We start from the raw sequence: 18,951 nt of genomic DNA, 5'->3' as shown, positions 1-18,951 counted from the left end.
GGCAGCAGGGGGGCATCCTCAATCCTCCTCCAGCCCCAGTGGGGAGTCAGATCCTGCACCAGGAGCACCCAGGGGTGCTACACTGGGCCCAGAGGCTTTGGAGTGGTGGGAAGGTTTTTATGGGTGGGGGGTCCTGGCAGACCTCCCACCCCTCTGCAACCCAACCCAGTCCTTTATTGCTGCTGGCTGGGCTGGGGTGGTACACAGGGGGGAGGCATGCGCAGATAAATTACAGGGGAGGTGGGAGCTGGGCTGGGGCTCTACTAGGGGGAACTACATGATGGTGGTAACCCCTAGAAACAAGCACTGGTGTGGGGGCTCCCCCAGGCTGCCCCCCTCCACAGTGGGGCTGCCACTCCCCACGTGGGCACGTCCCAGCTCTCCCCTAGTCCTGGAAGCGGTTCAGGAGGTCGCAGGTTTTCTTCTCCATCAGCTCATAGATCTTCTTCACCCGCTTGTCGTTGGCCGCCCGGACGTAGCTGCTGGGGTCCAGCGTGGCCATGCCATCGTGCACCTCGCCCATGATGATAAGCGGCCCGTCCTCCGCCGTCATGTTGGGGCAGGGGCAGCTCCAGTCCATGTCAGTCAAGGTCACCTCCAGGTACTTGATGTTGAAGAACTTGAGGCCCATCTTCTCATCCTTGAGGACATCCTCGAGGGCGAAGCGGGCGATGCCGGAGTCCTGGTCCTCCACGATCTCCATCAGCCGGCCCACGATGGCGAAGTCGCTGCGGCAGAGGCTCAGCACCATCTTGCTCTTCAGGCGGCAGGCCTTGCACTGCAGGCTCTTGGGGAAGGGGCAGACGTCCTCACAGGTCTCCTTGCTCTCAAAGTTGTTGGTGTTGCCCTCGCAGCCGCCGTAGACGAAGGAGTGGCACTGCTTCAGCAGGTGGTTGTACGCCCAGCGGGGCTCCCAGTTCTGGCAGGGACCCTGCACCATGGGCAGCAGGCAGGTGGGACGGGCGCTGCCCAAGCAGGCAGCCCGGCACTCCTCGTAGGTCTCAAAATGGTTTCTGTTGGCCCCGCAGCCCCCGTAGCGGAAGGTGAGGCAGGAGCCCTGCTTGGCATCGAAGTGCCAGCGCACCTCCAGGGCCTCGCACCGCCGCCGGTCCGGCTCCTTCAGGCACTCGGCGCTGGGGAAGGGCTGGGGGCTGCCGGCCCGCGGGGTCCCCCCGGGCTCCCGCCTGACCACCGACAGCGGGAAGTCGGCGCGGAGCAGCCCAGCGGCGTTCCTGGCCGTGCAGGTGTAGATGCCGGCGTCCTCGTGGCGGGCATTGTAGATGACCAGCTGGCCGATGTTGGTGACCACCACGTTGCCATACATCTGGTCTGGCCGCATGATGAAGTTCTCCTCCCGCTCGCTCTGCTTCTCCCAGGTGATGTCCGGCCGCGGGCGGCCGCTGACGTCGCAGCGGAAGCTGACGGTGCCACCGGCACGCACCGACTGGTGGAAGGGGTTGCTGTAGAGGGCGGGGGGCACCGGCACCTCGGGGCCGGCTCCTGGTGTGGGGCGCGCCGTCGTCTCCTGCGGCACGGGGCTGGTGTCGGGCCAGGTGAAGATGTGCTTGCAGGGGACGGTGGTGAGGCGGGTGCCGCGCAGGCACGCCTCGGCATCCATGTAGCACTTGTTGTAGTAGGTGAGGCCGTCGGAGGCACAGGTGAAGTTGGGCTCCTTCTCACAGCGGTCCTTGCACTTGCAGACGGGCTGCCCGTCCCAGATGTCGCAGTCGGAGCCCTGCTGTGCGCACACAAAGCTCTCGCACGAGGCTGCTGGTGCCAGCGCCAGTGCTGGCAGGCTCCCGTCAGCAAAGCGGGCAGCCACGCAGCTCCGCAGCCCGCACACGTTGGTGCAGCATTTCTCGAAGCCTTCACAGTCCTGGCCGGGGTAGGGGGGAGGAGAAGAGATTGGAGGGGGGGGAACGTGGCAGTCACACCCGTGCCGTGGCTGTGGGTGCTGCTCTCATCCCCTCTGGGGCTCTCGGGTGGGCAGTGCCGCCCATGCAGCCCTGTGCAACCTCAGCATCGCTGGGCTCTGGGTAAGAGCCCAACCTCCCTGCCACAGCCCCAGCCCACCCTCAGCCCCCTCCCCAGACCCTCCCCCAGGATGCTTAGGGGTGCACTGCAGCAATGATGGCCCCTTCTCCCCCCAGCAGATAGCACGTCACCCCTCTCAGCTTTTGCTGGCTGAGGGGAGGCAGAACTCATTGCATGGATGAATCGCGCAGCCCCGGGTGCAGGCAGCCCCAGCCGGGGTGGGTGGAGGTGCTGCTGCTGCACTCAGCGCTGCCTGGAGCCGGGGCTCTCTGGGATGGGCAGCCTGGTCTGTGGGTGGGCTCCTGCCCTCAGAGAAAAGTGAGGGGGGCCCGGGGGAGGCAGTCCACTGCCTGATGGGGTCCCTGACCCGGCACAGCCATTCCCTTCGTCCCGGCCCCTTGGCTGGGTGGGAGCATCGTGGACGTGGCATCCCGGCCACGGGGCACGGCCCGAGGAGGGGGCGTGGGGGGCAACAAGCAGTTTCTTTGCCTGGTAGGGGGGGGTCGAGGAGCATCCCTCGGGCACCCCCCATGACAACCGACAGCAGGGGCTCAGGGGGCAAAGCTGCAGCCGGGCTGAACCCGTTGCACCAGAACAACCCGCCGGGCTGTGCCCCTGGAACAGGACCCCGAAGCATCCCCTCGGGGGACCTGGGGCTGCCCCCCAAGCCCGTCGCCAGCCCCCCCGGCCCCCCGCTCACCTGGTCGGCCTGGCACTCCCGCTCGCAGGTGCTCTGCGCGTCCACCCACAGGTTGGGGTTCAGCTGGTTGGGGCAGACCCCCAGGTGCCGCGTCCCGCCCGGCCGCAGGCTCAGTCCGGCCGCCGCCGCCAGCCAGGGCAGCAGCAGCGCGATGCCCACCGGGCCCCGCTGCCGCCCACCCGCCCGCTGGCCCCGGCCCGGGCGGCCGCGGTCCCGGCGAGGCGGCATCTGGCCGCCCCCCGCCGCCGGCCTGGCGCGCTGGCGAGGGCTTGGGATAAATCCCATTCAGGATGGAGGGGACGAGGGAGAAGGCGGGCGAGCGGGGGACAAAGAGGAGGAGGAGGAGGAGAGGACCAGCCCGCTGCCCTCCAGCACGCCCCGCGCCCGCCGGCGATGCCGCCCGCCGCCCCCAGCCATCGCCGCCGCCCGGGGCACGGTGGCAGCGGCGTCCCGGGGGGGCTCGGCCCCCCCCGGCTGGGCGAGCGGGGTGAGCGGGGTGGAAGGGGAGGCCGGGGAGGTTGTAATCTGAGTCCCTCCCTTCCCAGTGATGTTTCTGGGTGTTTGGAATGGGAAAGGCGCTGACCTCAGCCTCTAACCCCGGCCAGCCTGAGCTGGGCAGGCACGGGGGGGGGGATCAAAGCACAATGCAGGAACGCTCCGGAGAGGAGAGTGGAAGGGGGGGCGGGCGGCGGACACACACAGACACAAAAAAAAAAAAAAAAAAAAAAAAAAGAAAGAAAAAAAAAACCGCCCGGCCCACGGAGCTGAATTCCTGCAGGATGAGAGAACAGCCAGAGCCTCGGTCCCCTCGGGAGACACGTGGAGCCCACGGCGGGGGCTACCGGGGACCCCCCCGCGCCGCTGGGCACCCCGCGGCCCAGGCACCCACCCTACCCCCCTCCCCAGCCAGCACCCCGGGGTGCCGCTGCCCAGCGCAGGCCCCCAGCTGGGCTGGCGGGGTGGGTGCCCCCCAGCAAGGTGGTTTCAGCATCATGCTGGAGAGTAGCCCCCCGGGTCCCGCTGTGGGGACCTGCCTCTCCTGGGGCCGAGCAGGACCAAGCTGGAGCCCAGCGCGGATGGGGACACTGAGACGGAGCTGAGCGGGGGCCACAAATGCGGCCTGGGGGGTGCTGCGGTGGCTGAGAAGTCCCCAAGAAGAGAAGGACCCTGCAAACCCAGCCTGGCCTTCTGGGGACAGGGCACAGGGGTGGGGGAAATCTTGGGGTGTCTTTGTTGTTTCCCAGTGGCAAATGGTTGGGTCGGGGAGCACCCAGAGCTCTGCTCCAGCTGCTCTGCCTATGCTCTCCTCTCTCCCTCCCCTCTCTTTCAGACTTTGTTCCCATTGACCTGGAGGAGTGGTGGGCACAGCAATTTCTAGCCAAAATTGAAAATTGCACATAAAAGGGAAGAAAGGTTTGGGTTTGGGTTTTTTTTTGGTTTTTTTGTTTTTTAAGAGAAACAAATCTGAGACCATCTGGTCAGAGCCCAGAATTGGTGGGATTTTAGAACCACGTTTTTAAAAGATGACCGAAATCAAGTGACCCATGCTGCCAGCCCAGCGAGGCCAGTGGGACCGGACCACAGCCCTGCCCCCCCCCCCCCAGTGAGGGCCAGGCTGGCTGGTGCTGAGCTGGGAGGGAGGACAGCAGGGCCATGCCCCCACCTCACCCCACGGCCGCCCCCCCGGCCAGACCCCCAACCCCTGTCAGACACTGACCCGAAGCAGGGACATTTCATGGCATTTCGGGAGCGTTAACTCTTCCAGCACTGGCGCTGGGGGGGCAAGGGTGGCTGCAGGCTCCTGCGGAACAGCAAACCCACCCGTGGGGGTTCTGGCCCGGGGGGCGGTGCAGCACCTCCAGCTTCCCCTCTGCAGGGTCATGAACGGGGCAGGGGAAGAGGCAGATGCTGGAGGGGGAAGAAAAAAAAAAAAAAAAAAAAAAAAAAAGCAGGGAGCCTTTTCTTTACATTTTTTGTGGGGGACACCCCCCCCCTCAAACTACCTGCACCCCAGAGGCGTTCCTGCATGCAATGCCTTGGTGCACCCCCTGCCCCAGCCAAGCCGGCCGTTCTGAGGGGCCCTCGGCACCCCCCTGGCCCCCACAGGGGGCTGCGCTGCTGGGGCTCCCCGGGGACCTGACACCCCAAACACGGGGGCCTGGCATCAGCTCGCCATGGCCACGCATGCAGGGCTGGAGCGTGTCCCATGGCTGTGGCCAGGGTCCCCTGTCTGGTGGCCAAGGAGCTGCCCAGGGGTCTGGGTGGCCCTGGACACAGAGGGGAGGTCACGGTGCCCCGGGACACGGGCTGGGGGCTGATGTTTTGCAAACAGGGAACTGCATCAGGAGAGCCCGGCCTGGGAGCTGCAGGGGCCCTATCCTGCCTGCCTGGAGCCCCCCAGCCCAGTCCAGCTGCCTGCAGCAGCGTTGTGCACAGAGACCCCTGACCCCCAACCCACCTCGCTCGGCTGGAGGCAGCGTGGCAGGCTGCCATGGCACATCACCCCCCGAGAACGCAGCCCAGGGGCACAGAGCCATTTGGGGGTGCCAGGGTCCCTCCAAGGGTGCTGGTGCAGGAGGGGAGGGAAGGGGGCACGACCCCAGCTTTCCCCGTCCCCACACTGAGGTCCATGTGGTCATACCACCACGGTCCAAGAAGGTGCTGGCGCTGGGATGTGGAGGGGATCCTGCCCCGGCAGCCCCTTTCCGGAGCTGGGGAGCAGGCCCTGAGGGGTGGCCCGTGTTCCAGCCCAAGATGCCTTATCCCCACGTCCCCGAGATCAAAAGCTGAGAGGTGGGGACAAGCACCTGCCAGGACCTTCGCCTCGGCAGCACGAGGCCAGCCAGCGCCATGCTGGGTGCCGCGTGGTTGGAAATGCAGCTCCCAGCGACCCCAGACCCACCCCCCTTCCTGGGGACCCCTGCCCGGCCTCTTCTAATGCTTCTCCAGCAGGAAGGTGAAAGAAAAGCAACTCTCCCCACCCCCGACTTTCACCATGGGAAGGCTTGAGGCAGCCATAACTCCAGTCTCTCCCAAACCATTCACCTCTGCATGTCCAAGCACCCACCGCACCCCGGAACGGGGATTTTTTGGGGTCACTTTCAAAGACCCCAGACAGGGATGTGAGCTTTATGGCCCATCCTCTCCCTTCAAGACAAGGGAGCAGAGGAAGCGGCTCAGCACCCTGTCCTGGAGGGGAGGGCACAGCACCATACAGCCCCCCCTGAAAACACCCAGCACCCAGGGAGAGCTCCTGCCCCTCCAATGCACCCCTGGGTAGGCGCATCCTCATTTTCAAGCGCCTTGGGCGCAGAGAGCTGAAGGTCACCATTTCTTCACAGCCTGCATGGAACAACCTCATGCAGGGGCCAGCGGGAGCAACCTAACACCCCCTCGAATCAGGAAGGGTGGCTCAGAGAAACACACTCGACTCTGAAAGACCAGAACCAGCCCCGAGCAACCTGCTCCCTCCTCTTTCTCCCAAGGAACAGGGACCCCTAAAGCTCTTCCATCCCTTCTCCTGATGTTCAGGCTGTGCGGCGTGTTTCCTTGCCCTGCTCTTCCCCAGCAGAGACAGCTGCAGCAAAGGCAGCCCCCGCTGCTCCAGCGTAACGGGCTCCGGCTGTCCATACCCCACCTGAAACCACACACAGCCTTTGTTTCAGCTCTGCTGGCGAGAGGGAACAGACACTTCCAGAACCCTGAACAGGAAAAAAAATAGAAGCGACTCTTCCCTGACCAGGCTTTCACCTTAGCTCCAGGGTTTTCCAGGCTGCAGACACTATCTCATTTCCCCTCTGCGCCCTCCCAGCCCCAGCAATTACTACTTAAGCTGTTAAAACAAGCGTGGCCAGTCTGGTACGAAGTGGAAAATCTGATCCTAGGGAAGTAAGCAGGCAGGGGAAAAGGGAGGTCAAGGGGAGGTGGGCTGGGAGCCAGAGAAAAGAGGATCAGGCCAGAAGTTTCCCTCCACCCCAGGAGCGAAGGCCCCTTCTCTGGGGCTCCCGGTCCCAGCCGATGCCTCTGAACACCAACCCCGGCGACAGCCCAACGTGACACGGCTGCTCCGAGCTCCCTGCAGCACCTTCTCCATTTCAAAGGCACATTTATCCCAGGCTGACTTTCAGCTTGCCGCAGTCTGGGTAAGATGAACAGCACTCGCTCCCCCAGGATCACCTGGACCCAAAGAGACAATTTAAGGCTTTGCCTGTACTTGCAAAACCTGTCCCCATGTGCCGGGGACTGCGCACAACCCCACACAAGCTGCGGGGGAGCCTGCCTTCCTACAGCCACCTACGACATTAAACGTGTTGCAGAGTAGTCTGTGTTTTTCCTAGAGCTCCACTACCCCAAAATCAGCACTTCGGTGAGAATCAAGCCAGATATAGGACAGATTTAGCTTCTGCACATACAGAGAAGGGCAAACCCCCCACAACCAGAGCCAGGAATCACGACATTTAAGACTCCTCAGAAAATGTAACGTGAGTTATTTTGCGGACGATCTGGAAGTGGCAGTACACACCTGCACCACAAGCAGCCCCAAATCCCCAGGTTTTGGGCCAAACTACCACCTTTTCCCTTCAGCCTCTTCCCAGCCCATATGAAAACTGATAGAACTTCTCCACCTGTCAATTGGTAGTTCAAAACAACAAAACCCCCTTTAATTTATACAAAACAAAACCATGTATAATCAGTTGAACAACATTAACTGTACAAAGGAATAAAAAAAATAAAAGGATAGTCCAAAAAAACAACTCAGGAATGGTACAAGTGTTGGAGAGCAGCTACAGACTAGTGTTGACATCAGATGCAAGAATCTTTTCCTTTTAAATTAAAAAAAAAAAAAAAAAAAAGTTTTTTTCACTGAGTAATCGCTCCAGGTAAATCTTTCATCCTCACTACAGACAGGATCTGTTGAGACCTTATCGGGTGGGCAAAAAAAAAAAAAAAAAAAAAAAAATCAACTGCAGGGAAAAAGGCATGGGGAGGTGTCACACGTGGCAAAGCCAAACCAAGCAGAGGTACATCAAGTTTTTCTAGACATGCAGCAGCTTTGTGATTTCAGGAAGAAAACCTTCGTCCCTCTTCACCCTACACACTGGTGCCCAGGAGCAGCCTGGCGAAGCGGCCCCAGTGTCTGGATGATGTTTTCCAGGAGAAGCCGCCTTTTGCAGTGCTGATCACCTGTTGGCCGTATATCCCGGGGCTGCTGAGCCAGCGATTGTCTTCTGCTGTGTGTTAAGTGATGGGAAACAGGTGCCAGCCGTTCCAGACAGGTTCTTGAAATCCCCTGGCCTTCGCACCACTGTGCTGAGCTCGGCTGCAGCTTTACTCTTGAGCCAAACCACCACTACAAAGGATTCTTCTCCCCCCTCCATCTGCCGGGGGTTTAATTCTCTCGTCGCTCATTTGAGCTGGGCAATAAAGCACGCTAGAGACGAGCCAAGAGACCTACCCCTGTATTGTATTCTGATCTACAGCGCAGGGAGGGGGAAGGCTCCGTCACCTCCCAGGTCGGCTCAGAAGCAAAAGCAAGGAGATGTCCCCGTGGAGGGACGTGCCCCTGCCTGCTGCCTGAACAAAGCGGGTCTGTCGGCCGCGCAGGAGCTGCTGCGGCTTCATTCTGCCCGTGCAATGCAACAAGCTCTCCTGGGGTGAGCAGAGCAAGCCCAGGCCCTGGGGAGCTGCTAACACCAGGAGGAAGATGGCAGCACTGCAGCGGCTGGCCTCCTGCTGAGGCAGCCCCAGCACAAAAGCAGTTTACTTTCTACCACGCTACTCACAAATCCACACGTCCTGGCCACCTACGAGAATCTGTCAACATAGCTGACTCCCACTGCCAAGCCCCGCTCAGCTTTTGCAATAAGGGGTAGGTGTTATTTCTAAATTTCCAGGTGAATTTTCAGCACCATTCAGCACCAGCCATGGGAGGAAGCTGGGGAAGCACATGTGCTTGCCTGACAGAGGAGCCTCTCCCACAGCATGGGCACATCTCAAGCTCCTGCCGCTAAGCACGCATGCCCCTCTAAACTCCAGGAGCGGTCCTACAGAGCAAAGCAGTTTGCTTTCCTGATCTCCTGGGGCTGCCACAGGAGGTGAGCAAATCTGCCACGATGGGACCTGGGGATTGCTGTTTTCCCACACACACCTTTCACCTTCCCAGTCCCTGCTCCTTCACGCTCCAGTGGGAAAAGCTGCTTCTGTCCTTTCCCCACTTTCATCCAGGAGGAGCCGCGGCAACACTAGCTCAGGCAGGGCGTCTTTGGAAAAGCAAAGCAAGAAGCAGCCGGGATTCAGGGGCTGTCGCATGGGGTGGCGTTGTGGATGGAGGGCTCTGGAAGTGACAGCTGAGGTTTTGCAGCAATAAGGGACAAAATTCAGCATTTTTCCTCTGCTTTAGGCATGATGCTTCCACCCTCTGCTCCTTAGTCCCTGATGAGCTGTGCATCAGGAGGCGCAAAGCGAGTGAGGCATCAGTCTGACCTCAGAGCTGCCTCTTCATCCTGCCTGCTGAAAGCAAACCTCAAGACCCTGGCCTCTCCGCTCTGCCCCTCGACCCATTACATCCCACCTAGCCTTCAGCACTCACAAGTTTTAGGGAATGACTGAGAATAAAGCAGCTTGGGGCATGTTACGCACAAATTGTTCTTTCCTTCAGCATATGTCATATTTAAAAAAACCCTAGCACAAGCCCAGGTAGTGATTGAAAGTCCCTTAAAGCATTTTTATATTTTCACCAGAAAATCCTCCACTTCTCCCCTTTTGCTGACACTGGGAAAGTTAATCCAGTGCTTGTATTTACATGGCTGCATAAAATTTTCCCTGACTGCTTCTTAAAAAAACCCTTATAAAACAAGTGATATATATATATGTATAATATTTACATAAATAAACGAAGAAGGCAAGCAGACTGCTTCCTTCTCCTTTCTAGTTGGCCAACTCTTGCCTTGTTTCCTTTTTTTTTTCTTTTTTTTTTTTTTTTTTGGCAACAGCAGGTTAACATCCTGGTGAAAACTGTCATTAGTCCCCTGTCCCCGTTTTTTTTTTTTTTTTTTTTTTACATCCAATGATCACTATTGCACCAGCAATCTGTTCAGGAGTCCAAGAGTTAAAGTTGCAGCACAGACTCTCTCCTTGCCTACTCCCTTAAGCCTCTCAATCTTCCATTAAATCCATTTCTCCATTGAGACTGGAGGATGAGCTTTTTTTCCCCCTTCCCCCCCTCCCCAACCCAGCAGCTGCTGAATTTTCCACCCCAGGCCGAGAGGCAAAGCCCAAAGCATTCTTGGAGGGTCACTTGGCAGAGTCCTCTCCCCGCCAGCGCTGCGAGATCCAGCCGGCACCATGCTTCCTATGCGAAGACAAAACGTGAGCACATTCCTAACGCTTGTGCGTGCCATCGGAAAAGCAACCGCGGCCCATCCGAAAGGATCCAGTCGAAAAGGGTTAAGTGTGCAAACAGCTGTACATCGGTGGGTGGGTGTGGATACGTTAGAAGCTCACGGCGCGTCCATCCTGCTAAGAGATCTTGCAGTTGTTGCGTGAGCAGTTCTGTGGGGGGCTCTGGGGTGGTCGAATTGATTTGGATCTCTTCAAGCTGTTACCTTTGCTGCTGCTTCCACCCCCACTGCTGGCCAAGGAATACGACCGGCCGTGCATCATCACTGCATTCATCCCGTTGGCCATCGAGAAGGATTTCAGGTGACTCTTGATGGTGACGGGCAACGGCAGCTTGTCGATGAGGTGGACTGGGGTGCAGGAAACAATGGCTCGGCAGCACAGGTCCTGTAAGCTGAACACTGGTGGGAGAAAAGACCAAACAGTCAAGGGCCAAGAGATTTTAAGGACTGCCTTCTCCCCACAGCTACTCCTTATGCTGTGCAGTTCCCAGTCCTTGGGGGAGAGATGCTAATAATGATTGCATAGGAGCCTTGAACAGGGAGCAGATTAGTTAGGACAAAAGCTTGGGAAACCCAAGGTAAGCTCTGCCACTGGTGGTCAGCGCTTTGCAAGACACCAGCTTTAGGTGTCAACACGGGGTTTAGACACTGCCGGCCCTCCTCTCTGCACAGTGCCCGGGGCAGGCAGCGCCTTACTCACAGTCCTGCCAGACACTTGGCTTCTCAGGCCATCATTTGGCAGCCAGAAGGCCATGTCCAGGGCAGGAGGCAGCAGAGTCAACAAGCCCCAAAGCAGGACAGCCTCACTTGGGACCTGCTCGGGGAGCAGCAGCCAAGGGGCTGGTTTTGTGCAGAGCGCCTGCAGCAACAGAGATACCATCAAGCCAGCAGAAGACTGTCCTTTCAGGCTTCCCAGCGTCCTCTTAGTTCAGCATACACCGTGGGAGCCTGCTTTGAAGTCTGCTCGGAGGGATGTCCCAGCACGCAGCCACACGAGGGCACGCTTTCACCTCCAGCCTGCTGCGAAAGCCACGATGCTGTTCCCAAGCAGGCAGCCCCAGTTCCCAAGCAGGCAGCCCCAGTTCCCAAGCAGGCAGCCGTTACACGTCCTGCCTCTGGAAGAGATTCAGGAGAGGTCTGTGAACGCAGCCCAGCTCCTGCTTGCCATCCTTCTGCGAGCATGTGGCACGGCACGCAGGTTGGGGCCAGGAACACAGGCAAGTTTGGTGACTGGGGCTGGCAAACAGGATTTTCCCTCCCTTGTGAGCAGGAGCTGAGGATCCATGTGAAGGCAGGTTACCTCATCAGCGCAAATCTGCTGCTCGGACTGCTGGTGGGGCACACTGCTACCTTCATTCAGCCAGGAATGTGGGACCTAAGACTATTCTGCTTCAAATACAGCAGGCTGTTGGAGTTTGCTCACAGTTTGCCACAGGTGTGCCCAGATATATGGCATACCCCAGCCCACAGCTGCATGCCAACAGCAGGGATGTGATTTAGTTTTTTTTCAGCTCCTTGGGCTCACTCTGTTTCCACCTCTCTCCAAAACAGGAGACAGGCTCAGGCAAGGGTAAGGACAGAGGTGCTTATGCTTGGATTCATCCCACACAGTCATCTGATGAAGTACTTTCAAGTTGGGAGCTTAATTGCCCTCAGCCTCATTCAGAATAAGCGGAGAGGTGTAGGATGCCCTGGAGCAATTCAGATCCTAGACATGCCGAACTGCCCTCTGGAGCTGCCTGTCCCTCATCACTGCCTGCCGCGTTCCGCACTAGTACAGGAGTACAGGCAGCTTGTTGTGGCTCAGCTTCAGCTTGTCTGACCCGAGGCGCTTCTCCATGTCAGGCGCTTTCAGATCCCACAGTTCCTAATAAACACACCTCCCACCTAGGCAGTCAGCCCTATCCCTCCAGTTCAGCCCAGCCGGCTCTCAAGCCTTCCCCACATGGAGCATCTTCCTCCCTACTGACCTCTGTTGGGTCTCCAGATCTTCTCCATGCCGTGCCGCATAAGGACGATACGGGACAACTCTGTGAAGGACTCTATGACGTTGAAGTTGCACAGGGGGCTGACTTCAAAAAACGTCATGCAGTTCTTCTCCGCGTAAGCCCGGGCCTGCTCCGTTGGCACCTGCCGCTTGAAGGCAAGGTGAAGCCTGTTTCCCACCAGGATCCGAGGGACGCCTGGGGCATGCTTAGAAAAAGGAAAGAAGTGGGGAAATCACGGCTTGTCCTTAGTAAGGGCAGCCTACACGCAGTATTCTGCTTAGCTGCAACAGCAGTGAAGGGCAAAGAAATAGAAACTGCTCTGTGACCGCGGGGGACTGCCAAGCAGTACTACTGCATGATGGGGGAGGCCAATGTACCCCCTCCACAGTCCATTTGAGAGGGAGCCTTCCTATCTTTCTTGACCATTCCCAAGCCCGTTCCTACTACTCTGAATTTATGCAGAGGTGGAGGGCAGACACTTATCCCCTTGCTTTGCTTATTAGTGGACTGCCATTGTCTGCTTTCCATAGCAGAGCCATTCTCGTCCCCGTATCAGAGGTGGCACCCCAGCTGATTCCTCCCCAAATTTTTGCTATATAACACTTCATGTGTTCCTCCATTCAACTTACCTCATCTATTTCCTTTATCCATCGGTCTATCCCATCGAAGGACCAGCGATTAGTGATGTCGTACACCAAGAGAATTCCCTGGTGGAAGAAAATCAGGAAGTTTCATAGTAGGCAAAATGGAAGGGAGACACACCTGAAAGACCCCTACATAGGCAGAAGCCAAAAGGCTAAGGGACAGAACATGGCTCCAGCTGCACTATTTATGTGCTTGCTAGGGCAAAAATTGAGACACAACAGGTTTGTACTCAGTTCCAGCTATTAGGGAAGATTTTACTCCTGTTTTGGCTTGAACATCTCCCAAATAATTTCCAAGGCAGCAGTCTGTACAAAGGAAGAGGAACTTTCTTGGTGACTGTGTATCTGAAGGAGCAAAACTCACCCTCCTCCCGTCACAAACCTGATACAAACTCACTGAGGTGGAAACAGTCTTTTTCTTTTCCTTTCATGCAGAACAGCTGCATTCAGTGGTAGGATGGTGGCAGAACATGACAAAGTTAATAAAGCACACCCATCTTCAGCATGTTTTCCCTCTCCAGAACCTGTCTCATTCTGTTGGCCCATTGCTGGCAAGGAAAAAAACACGTGATGCCAATAAGCCACACAGCATCCCTGCAGAACTGGGATCTCACGGACGGGATCCACGCTGGGCTTTGCTGAAGGCAGACGGTGTTGCCAATTGTCATTGCTGCGCTGGTGGAGAACAGTACAGCGGCGCTGCCAAACCTCAGAGGGTCAGATCAAAAGTCTCACTGCAGGACCTTCCTCCAGCCTTTCCTTCTGGAAAGAGGTACCTACAGCATCATCATGCCCACATCCTTCTTCCCTGAACACTATCCACATCTGCAATTCACTTCCCAGTTGTCTCTCGAGGTGCAGCACAATCCTGCTGGCAACCAGGACAGGCACAACTCAAGGCAGGGAAGCTTGTGCCTGTGGCTGTGACAACATGGAGCAGCACCTCAAGAGTCCCCACACTCACCGTGACCATGGTTAGCAGGACTTGGGATCACAAGCAGACTGCTGGCCACCACTCATGTCTGCAGCAACTCCTACCAAGTAAGCTTGTTTTGAATCACAGTATTTCTGAGGACAGACACAAGGAAAGTAGGCTATGCGTGGCCCTGCGGGCACACAAGTCAATGCATCAAGAGCTGCCTCTCAGTACTGGTTGGGCACATACAGCATTTAGAGAATTGCCTCAAGCAGCAGCCTTTCTGCAACTCTCCCATTATTTTTCTGGCTTCTTGTCACTTGAAATGTCCTTGATTGCAAAGAGGAAAGTGACAACAGGCACTTCAAGGTTACTTTGCAGAATCACAGTTGAAGATGCCCTGAAATGGGAACTAAGGTGGAACAGATATCTTGCACTGCAAGAGGAGGCAACCCAGCTGGGAACGCAGCGCCGGATGAAAGGTAACCCAGCAGCAGTAAGACTAAGCTAAGGGCAAAACAAACCAGCCCAAGCTAGACTCCAGGATAACAGAGCATTTAGTAGCAAGCTCAGCAGAACCAGTCTTCTCTGAAATCAGGGGTATTCTCCAGGAACAGCCGTCCCTACAGCAAGTCCCCAGTGCAAGCAGAAGAGATCTTAAGTTGGCAAAGGCAAGCCTCAGCTGGCAGCCTAGTCCTCCCTAGGAGATGCCTAGATACAGCACAGTGAAGGAGTGAGCTGACAAACTGCCTAGCGTGTGTCCTAGTACAAGTGAGAGACCATCAAGCTCCCTCACGTACCAGCAGAGCTGCTCCTTTATTCAGTGAAATGGAAGATCCACGACACAGATGGGACACACAAACTACCTACTCCTCCTGGAACACAGCTTTACAATATTTGCTGCTGCCAAAGCCTGTGATGACCCGGGGGAAGCCTGTACAGAAGCCATGTACATGATATACCTCAAGTTTATGAAAAAATAATCATTAGCATGAGATCTGGAGCACATGGGAACAATAAATGCCACGGCATCTGAGCCACAAAGGCACTTGAATCCTCATAATAAAGCCATGTCTTGAGCTGGCACTTGGAAGTGTTCCCCCTACCTGGAAAAGCAGCCTTTCTCAGATTATGCTGGTGTGCCATGACGTTGTTTGCCTTTCTCTCACAGCTCGTTCAGAATAAGCAGCTCTCACAAACCCTGCCCAATTTTACGGTTTTAAAAAGTCTTGGTCAGAACAATTCTGATTCTTGAGCTTTATCCGCAACATCATTGCACAGCTCTTCCACCCCAGGAAGTTGTTCTCCGGGTGAAAATTCGGGTCTGAAGTTGTTCTGAGGGACCTGATCCTGAGACTTCCAACTGCAGAAGTATTTGTGGGGTGAGGGGAACAGAGGCATCTTCAGTTTCCTCCAGCAAAGAGTCTGGAGCTCATGCCTGGAGTCCATATTTTTTTGCAGTGTCATTTACAGAACTTCATGCTCAAAAAGAATTGGAGGTTGGTTTTGTTTTGGAGGAGAAAAGAATCAGTTTCTTCTAGGTTTAGATAGGAAAAAATAAGGAGGAAGTAATGATTTTCCATAATCAAAAAATTCCACAAAACCAAAGGTACTGCTTTTCAAGAACCCTATCAAGAAATATCTACTGCCAGGATACATCACATTTTAAGTGCAGTTGGCGGGGGGTGGTGGGGGTGGGTGGTAGACACTGAGCTTTCTTTTCATTTTTGTTGTATCCGTTTTGACTTCTGGCTTCCAAGGCTGCACATGTGGATGAATGAGTCAGGAAATAAAGCAAAAAGTTTGACGACCTCCTTCCAAGACAAACGGCCGGCAAGTTAAATAAAGTCTACTTATTTTACTTCTGGATTGACAAGTTCCTTTAGCCAAGAGAAACAGACCCAAGACCTAGTTTGTGAAGGCTGCTCCTGCCAAAAATATGCTCTAGGAGGAGTTTTTTAAGCTTGCTGGCAGCTGCTGCCTGATTCTTCTTTAAATAGGAGTAAGGATAAAACATCAGCAAAAACACATCCCAAGCTCTCAGGAGCAGGGTGGAAGGTCAAGACCATGATTTCTAAATGGAAGAGACTACCTGCCAGCTTACCCTCCGAGCCATAACACAGCTCCATGCACGCAAATTTAGAGTTATGATTGTCAAGGACAGTTTCCCAAAGGTCAGAAGAGGCCAAGGCCAAACTGTCCAATGCCTTGCTTCCGTCCTCATCCTCACCAGCTGTACTGTAATTCAGCAGAAGATGGAGGAAGCAGTCTTAAAAACCTCTGGCCAGCTCACAGTGCTGCCAGATAACCTCACACTTCTTCCAAGTAGCGCTGGCATGCTCCAGACACCACGTTTCTAGAGCACACATCCCAAATACACTTTGTCATTACCATTTTCTCCCCTAGAGAGAATTTAACACAGACATGCATGCAGAGAGGGAGCTGGCTCTGTCTCTCAGACAGTTCCAAGTAAGATCTGTCGGGTTTCTTCAGGTTTTTTTTTTAAAAGCAGTCTCCTTCGGAGTAATGTGCATAGAATTTTAATTTACTCAACTAGACAAATGAACACTTTCCCATTTGCAGCCTAAATTGTTCTCTAAGTGCCTAGATGGCTGTCATCATCATGGTATCTCTGTACCTCTTGATTTTTAGTTTCACAAAGCACCTTTGTAAGCATCATATACCCCAGGCTCCCACAGCACAAAGTGAAAATCTGTACACTCAGGTTCTCAGATCAAGGGCATTCTGGTCACCTGACCAACCCTCCAACAGCCTTCTTTCTTTTTCTCCTCAACCTGCCTACAGGCTGCTGTGTGAGGTGGAAGACAACTGGACTCATCCCCAGACCTCTCTCGGGTCTTTTCACAATTGAGTTTCAAAGTTCATTTCCACTGTTTTTTGTTCCACGCTACTGGGATTGGCATGACCCTGAGCATATCAGCGACAGAAACTTCCACATGAGTACGTCATGTCGTGAACAAGGAACACAGAGACATCACCCGTTATTGTATCCAGCAGCACACGGGGACTCTGCCAAAAACCAGACTTGTTTTCAGCAGGAGCTTATGCAAAGATCTGTCTGTCCACATAACCAAGGCCGGGGAGGGGGAAGTATCATCTCTACCTACTTGCTGCAGGTTTAGACCAGGCTTATAACCAATAAGCTTTTAAAGGTGAAGAAGCTGCATGCTCACCCCGCAGTGCAAAGCGGACTTCTCCAAAAAGGCTTCTCAGATGCTTTAGCAGCTGGATCTCCAGCCACTTGCACAAGCACACAAGAACACTGCTGGGAGGAAGCAAGTGCTTGCACAACTGCCAAAGACCATGGCTCAGTGCAGGCAGATGACAGGGTGGCCAGGAAAGCATTACTCGCTGGTATTCTCTACCAGTAGAAAAAAGCTGTGCTGAAGAAGCCTGGAAGACCCCTTAAACTGGATTTCTCTGGCCCACAGGACAAAGTAACCCAGAAACAAAGGATCCAGCGCTGATGGCAACTACAACACTTTGTCTCTCCTGCCCGCTCTTTCAGAGTTAACTTTGGCCATGGCTCTCCAGCTGGCACCTCAGACCTTGGCTCATGGGCAATTAGATCCTGCTGCCAAACCATTTCCCAACAGTGTAACACATGAGGGGGGTTATTTATTACTGAGCTTTTGATAAAACATTTTAGCAGGCAGGGCAAACCCCTCCAGCAGCTGGATAACCCCACCAAAATGACCTGAGGCAGGTAAGGTATTTGCAGCAATCAAGAAAGTCACAAGATAGAGCAAAGACCACAACTCAAGAGTCTGATGAGCTGCCAAAACAGCCACCACCTTTCTGCCTACTAAGAAGCCCTGAAAAGGATAAACAGCAGCTACTCAAATCACCTGCCTAAGCAGGACTCAACAACATTCATTATTCTGTTAGGCTGCAGCTTTGCTGTAAGACAGCAGCATTTTTCGGTAATTCCTGTAGATGATCTCAAACTATTCACGAAGCACCTGCTGTATCACACTGTCTCGGAAGAGTTGGCAAGCCAAATTTTCAGAAACTGTTCAAATCACTGGCACATGAGGACATCAGGAACGATACTAGCACTGCTTCTTCCTTGCTAGGTCAGAAAGTACCACCACAACTCTTTCTCTCCTCTGTGATTACTCTGGGAAATAGCTTGCACTTGCTCACAGCAGCCAGAAGAGCCACAGCTGCACGCAACATTTGGGATCAGTGTGCCAGCTCTGCTGTTGGTATGACCGAGACCTTAAAGCCAAGCAGGAAAAAAACACAAAGAGCAGAAGTCCAAGAGCAAAACAGAAGATTTCTGAAACACCTTTAAGCATCACTAAATACCTTTCACCATACCCTAAACTGTGACAATTAAAATAAAAATCCCTCTGCAACACAGCAAGCTCCAGACTCCCCGAGTTTGTTCTGCAGGCTGCAGCACTACTGGGTTTCCATCTCTAGCCTCCCCTGCCATCTCCCCCAGTGCCTAGAGGCCAGAGCTCTGCCATCCCAGACACAATTGCTCCTCTTCTGCCCCAAAGCAAGACCCTGAAGTGATGCAGTCAGGACCTGGTGGCCCAGCAGATGCTAAGGATGATGAAAGCAGCTGTGATAAAGTGGAAACTCAAAGTCCAGGGAAGCAAGAGAAAAGGAAGGGGGTGTCCCAGGCACAGCAGTGCGCCACAAGCCCCCCCCTTGAGCCAAAGAGCTCACTGTACCCCTAATGAGATCAGATCAGCTAGGCAGGGCAGGGAGCGAAGGCAAGACAGATCCATGATCCTCACAGCAACCCAAGGCAAACACAGCTGGTCTGCCTTAGCTGAAGGAAGGGACTGGTCTTCATTTGAGCCAGCTCATCAAGGACAGCAAAGCTGTTTTACTTTAGATGTTTTCAAAAGGAAGAAGTTCCTGTTGAACATGAAAGCCACATGGCTATTTACCCAGGGAAGTGGTGTGGAGCCTAAATTAGGGAAGGCATCAATATGCTCAAGGAGAGTCCTTTCACGGGGCAGGGACTAGCCTGACATCCAGACTGAGCAATGCACGAGGCTGTGCTGTGGGGGAATGGAAAACTGAGAAGGTCTGCTTCCTGATTGGAGACTCTTTCCACTTTGCAACCTCTCCAGGGTTTACTTCAGAAGATTCAATTCTTATTACTACACTTGAGAAACAATAAGGTGTGTTGTGTGTGGGCAGCCACACATGCTTCCCTCACTTGAAGACATTTTTCATACAAAGTATTCTCATAAGGGCTGGCTATTCAGACAGACTCACCCTGTTC

At 55.0% G+C, this 18,951-nt stretch overlaps 2 protein-coding genes across 2 annotated transcripts in view; both read right to left on the bottom strand.

Annotated features, from left to right (window-relative positions):
- Positions 1–85: 85 nt before the first annotated feature.
- Positions 86–4,644, bottom strand: WFIKKN1 (WAP, follistatin/kazal, immunoglobulin, kunitz and netrin domain containing 1). Its single transcript, XM_056338022.1, has 2 exons — positions 2,735–4,644; positions 86–1,876 (listed from the first exon to the last, which is right to left on the bottom strand). Exons 1-2 carry the CDS (start codon positions 3,017–3,019, stop codon positions 386–388), a joined length of 1,776 nt encoding a protein of 591 aa, XP_056193997.1. The 5' UTR covers positions 3,020–4,644; the 3' UTR covers positions 86–385.
- Positions 4,645–7,362: 2,718 nt separating this feature from the next.
- The window catches only part of RAB40C (RAB40C, member RAS oncogene family), a 36,707-nt gene continuing 25,118 nt past the window's right edge, over positions 7,363–18,951 (bottom strand). The window contains exons 4-6 of the mRNA XM_056336835.1: positions 12,752–12,829; positions 12,105–12,327; positions 7,363–10,533 (exon numbers count right to left, since the gene is read on the bottom strand). Of these exons, the coding sequence (XP_056192810.1) occupies positions 10,253–10,533; positions 12,105–12,327; positions 12,752–12,829 (582 nt within the window). The 3' untranslated portion in view covers positions 7,363–10,252. The remainder of the gene's footprint in view (positions 10,534–12,104; positions 12,328–12,751; positions 12,830–18,951) is intronic.

Source organism: Falco biarmicus, chromosome 4 (assembly GCF_023638135.1).
Source record: "Falco biarmicus isolate bFalBia1 chromosome 4, bFalBia1.pri, whole genome shotgun sequence".
NCBI lineage: Eukaryota > Metazoa > Chordata > Aves > Falconiformes > Falconidae > Falco > Falco biarmicus.
This window is presented reverse-complemented; position numbering and strand designations above follow the sequence as displayed.

Bases quoted from the DNA above. Each gene is read 5' to 3' on its own strand.
- WFIKKN1 (XM_056338022.1), bottom strand. From the start codon at position 3,019: ATGGGATTTATCCCAAGCCCTCGCCAGCGCGCCAGGCCGGCGGCGGGG. The intron at 1,877-2,734 runs GTGAGCGGGGGG...TACCCCGGCCAG, and splicing joins GGGAGTGCCAGGCCGACCAG to GACTGTGAAGGCTTCGAGAA.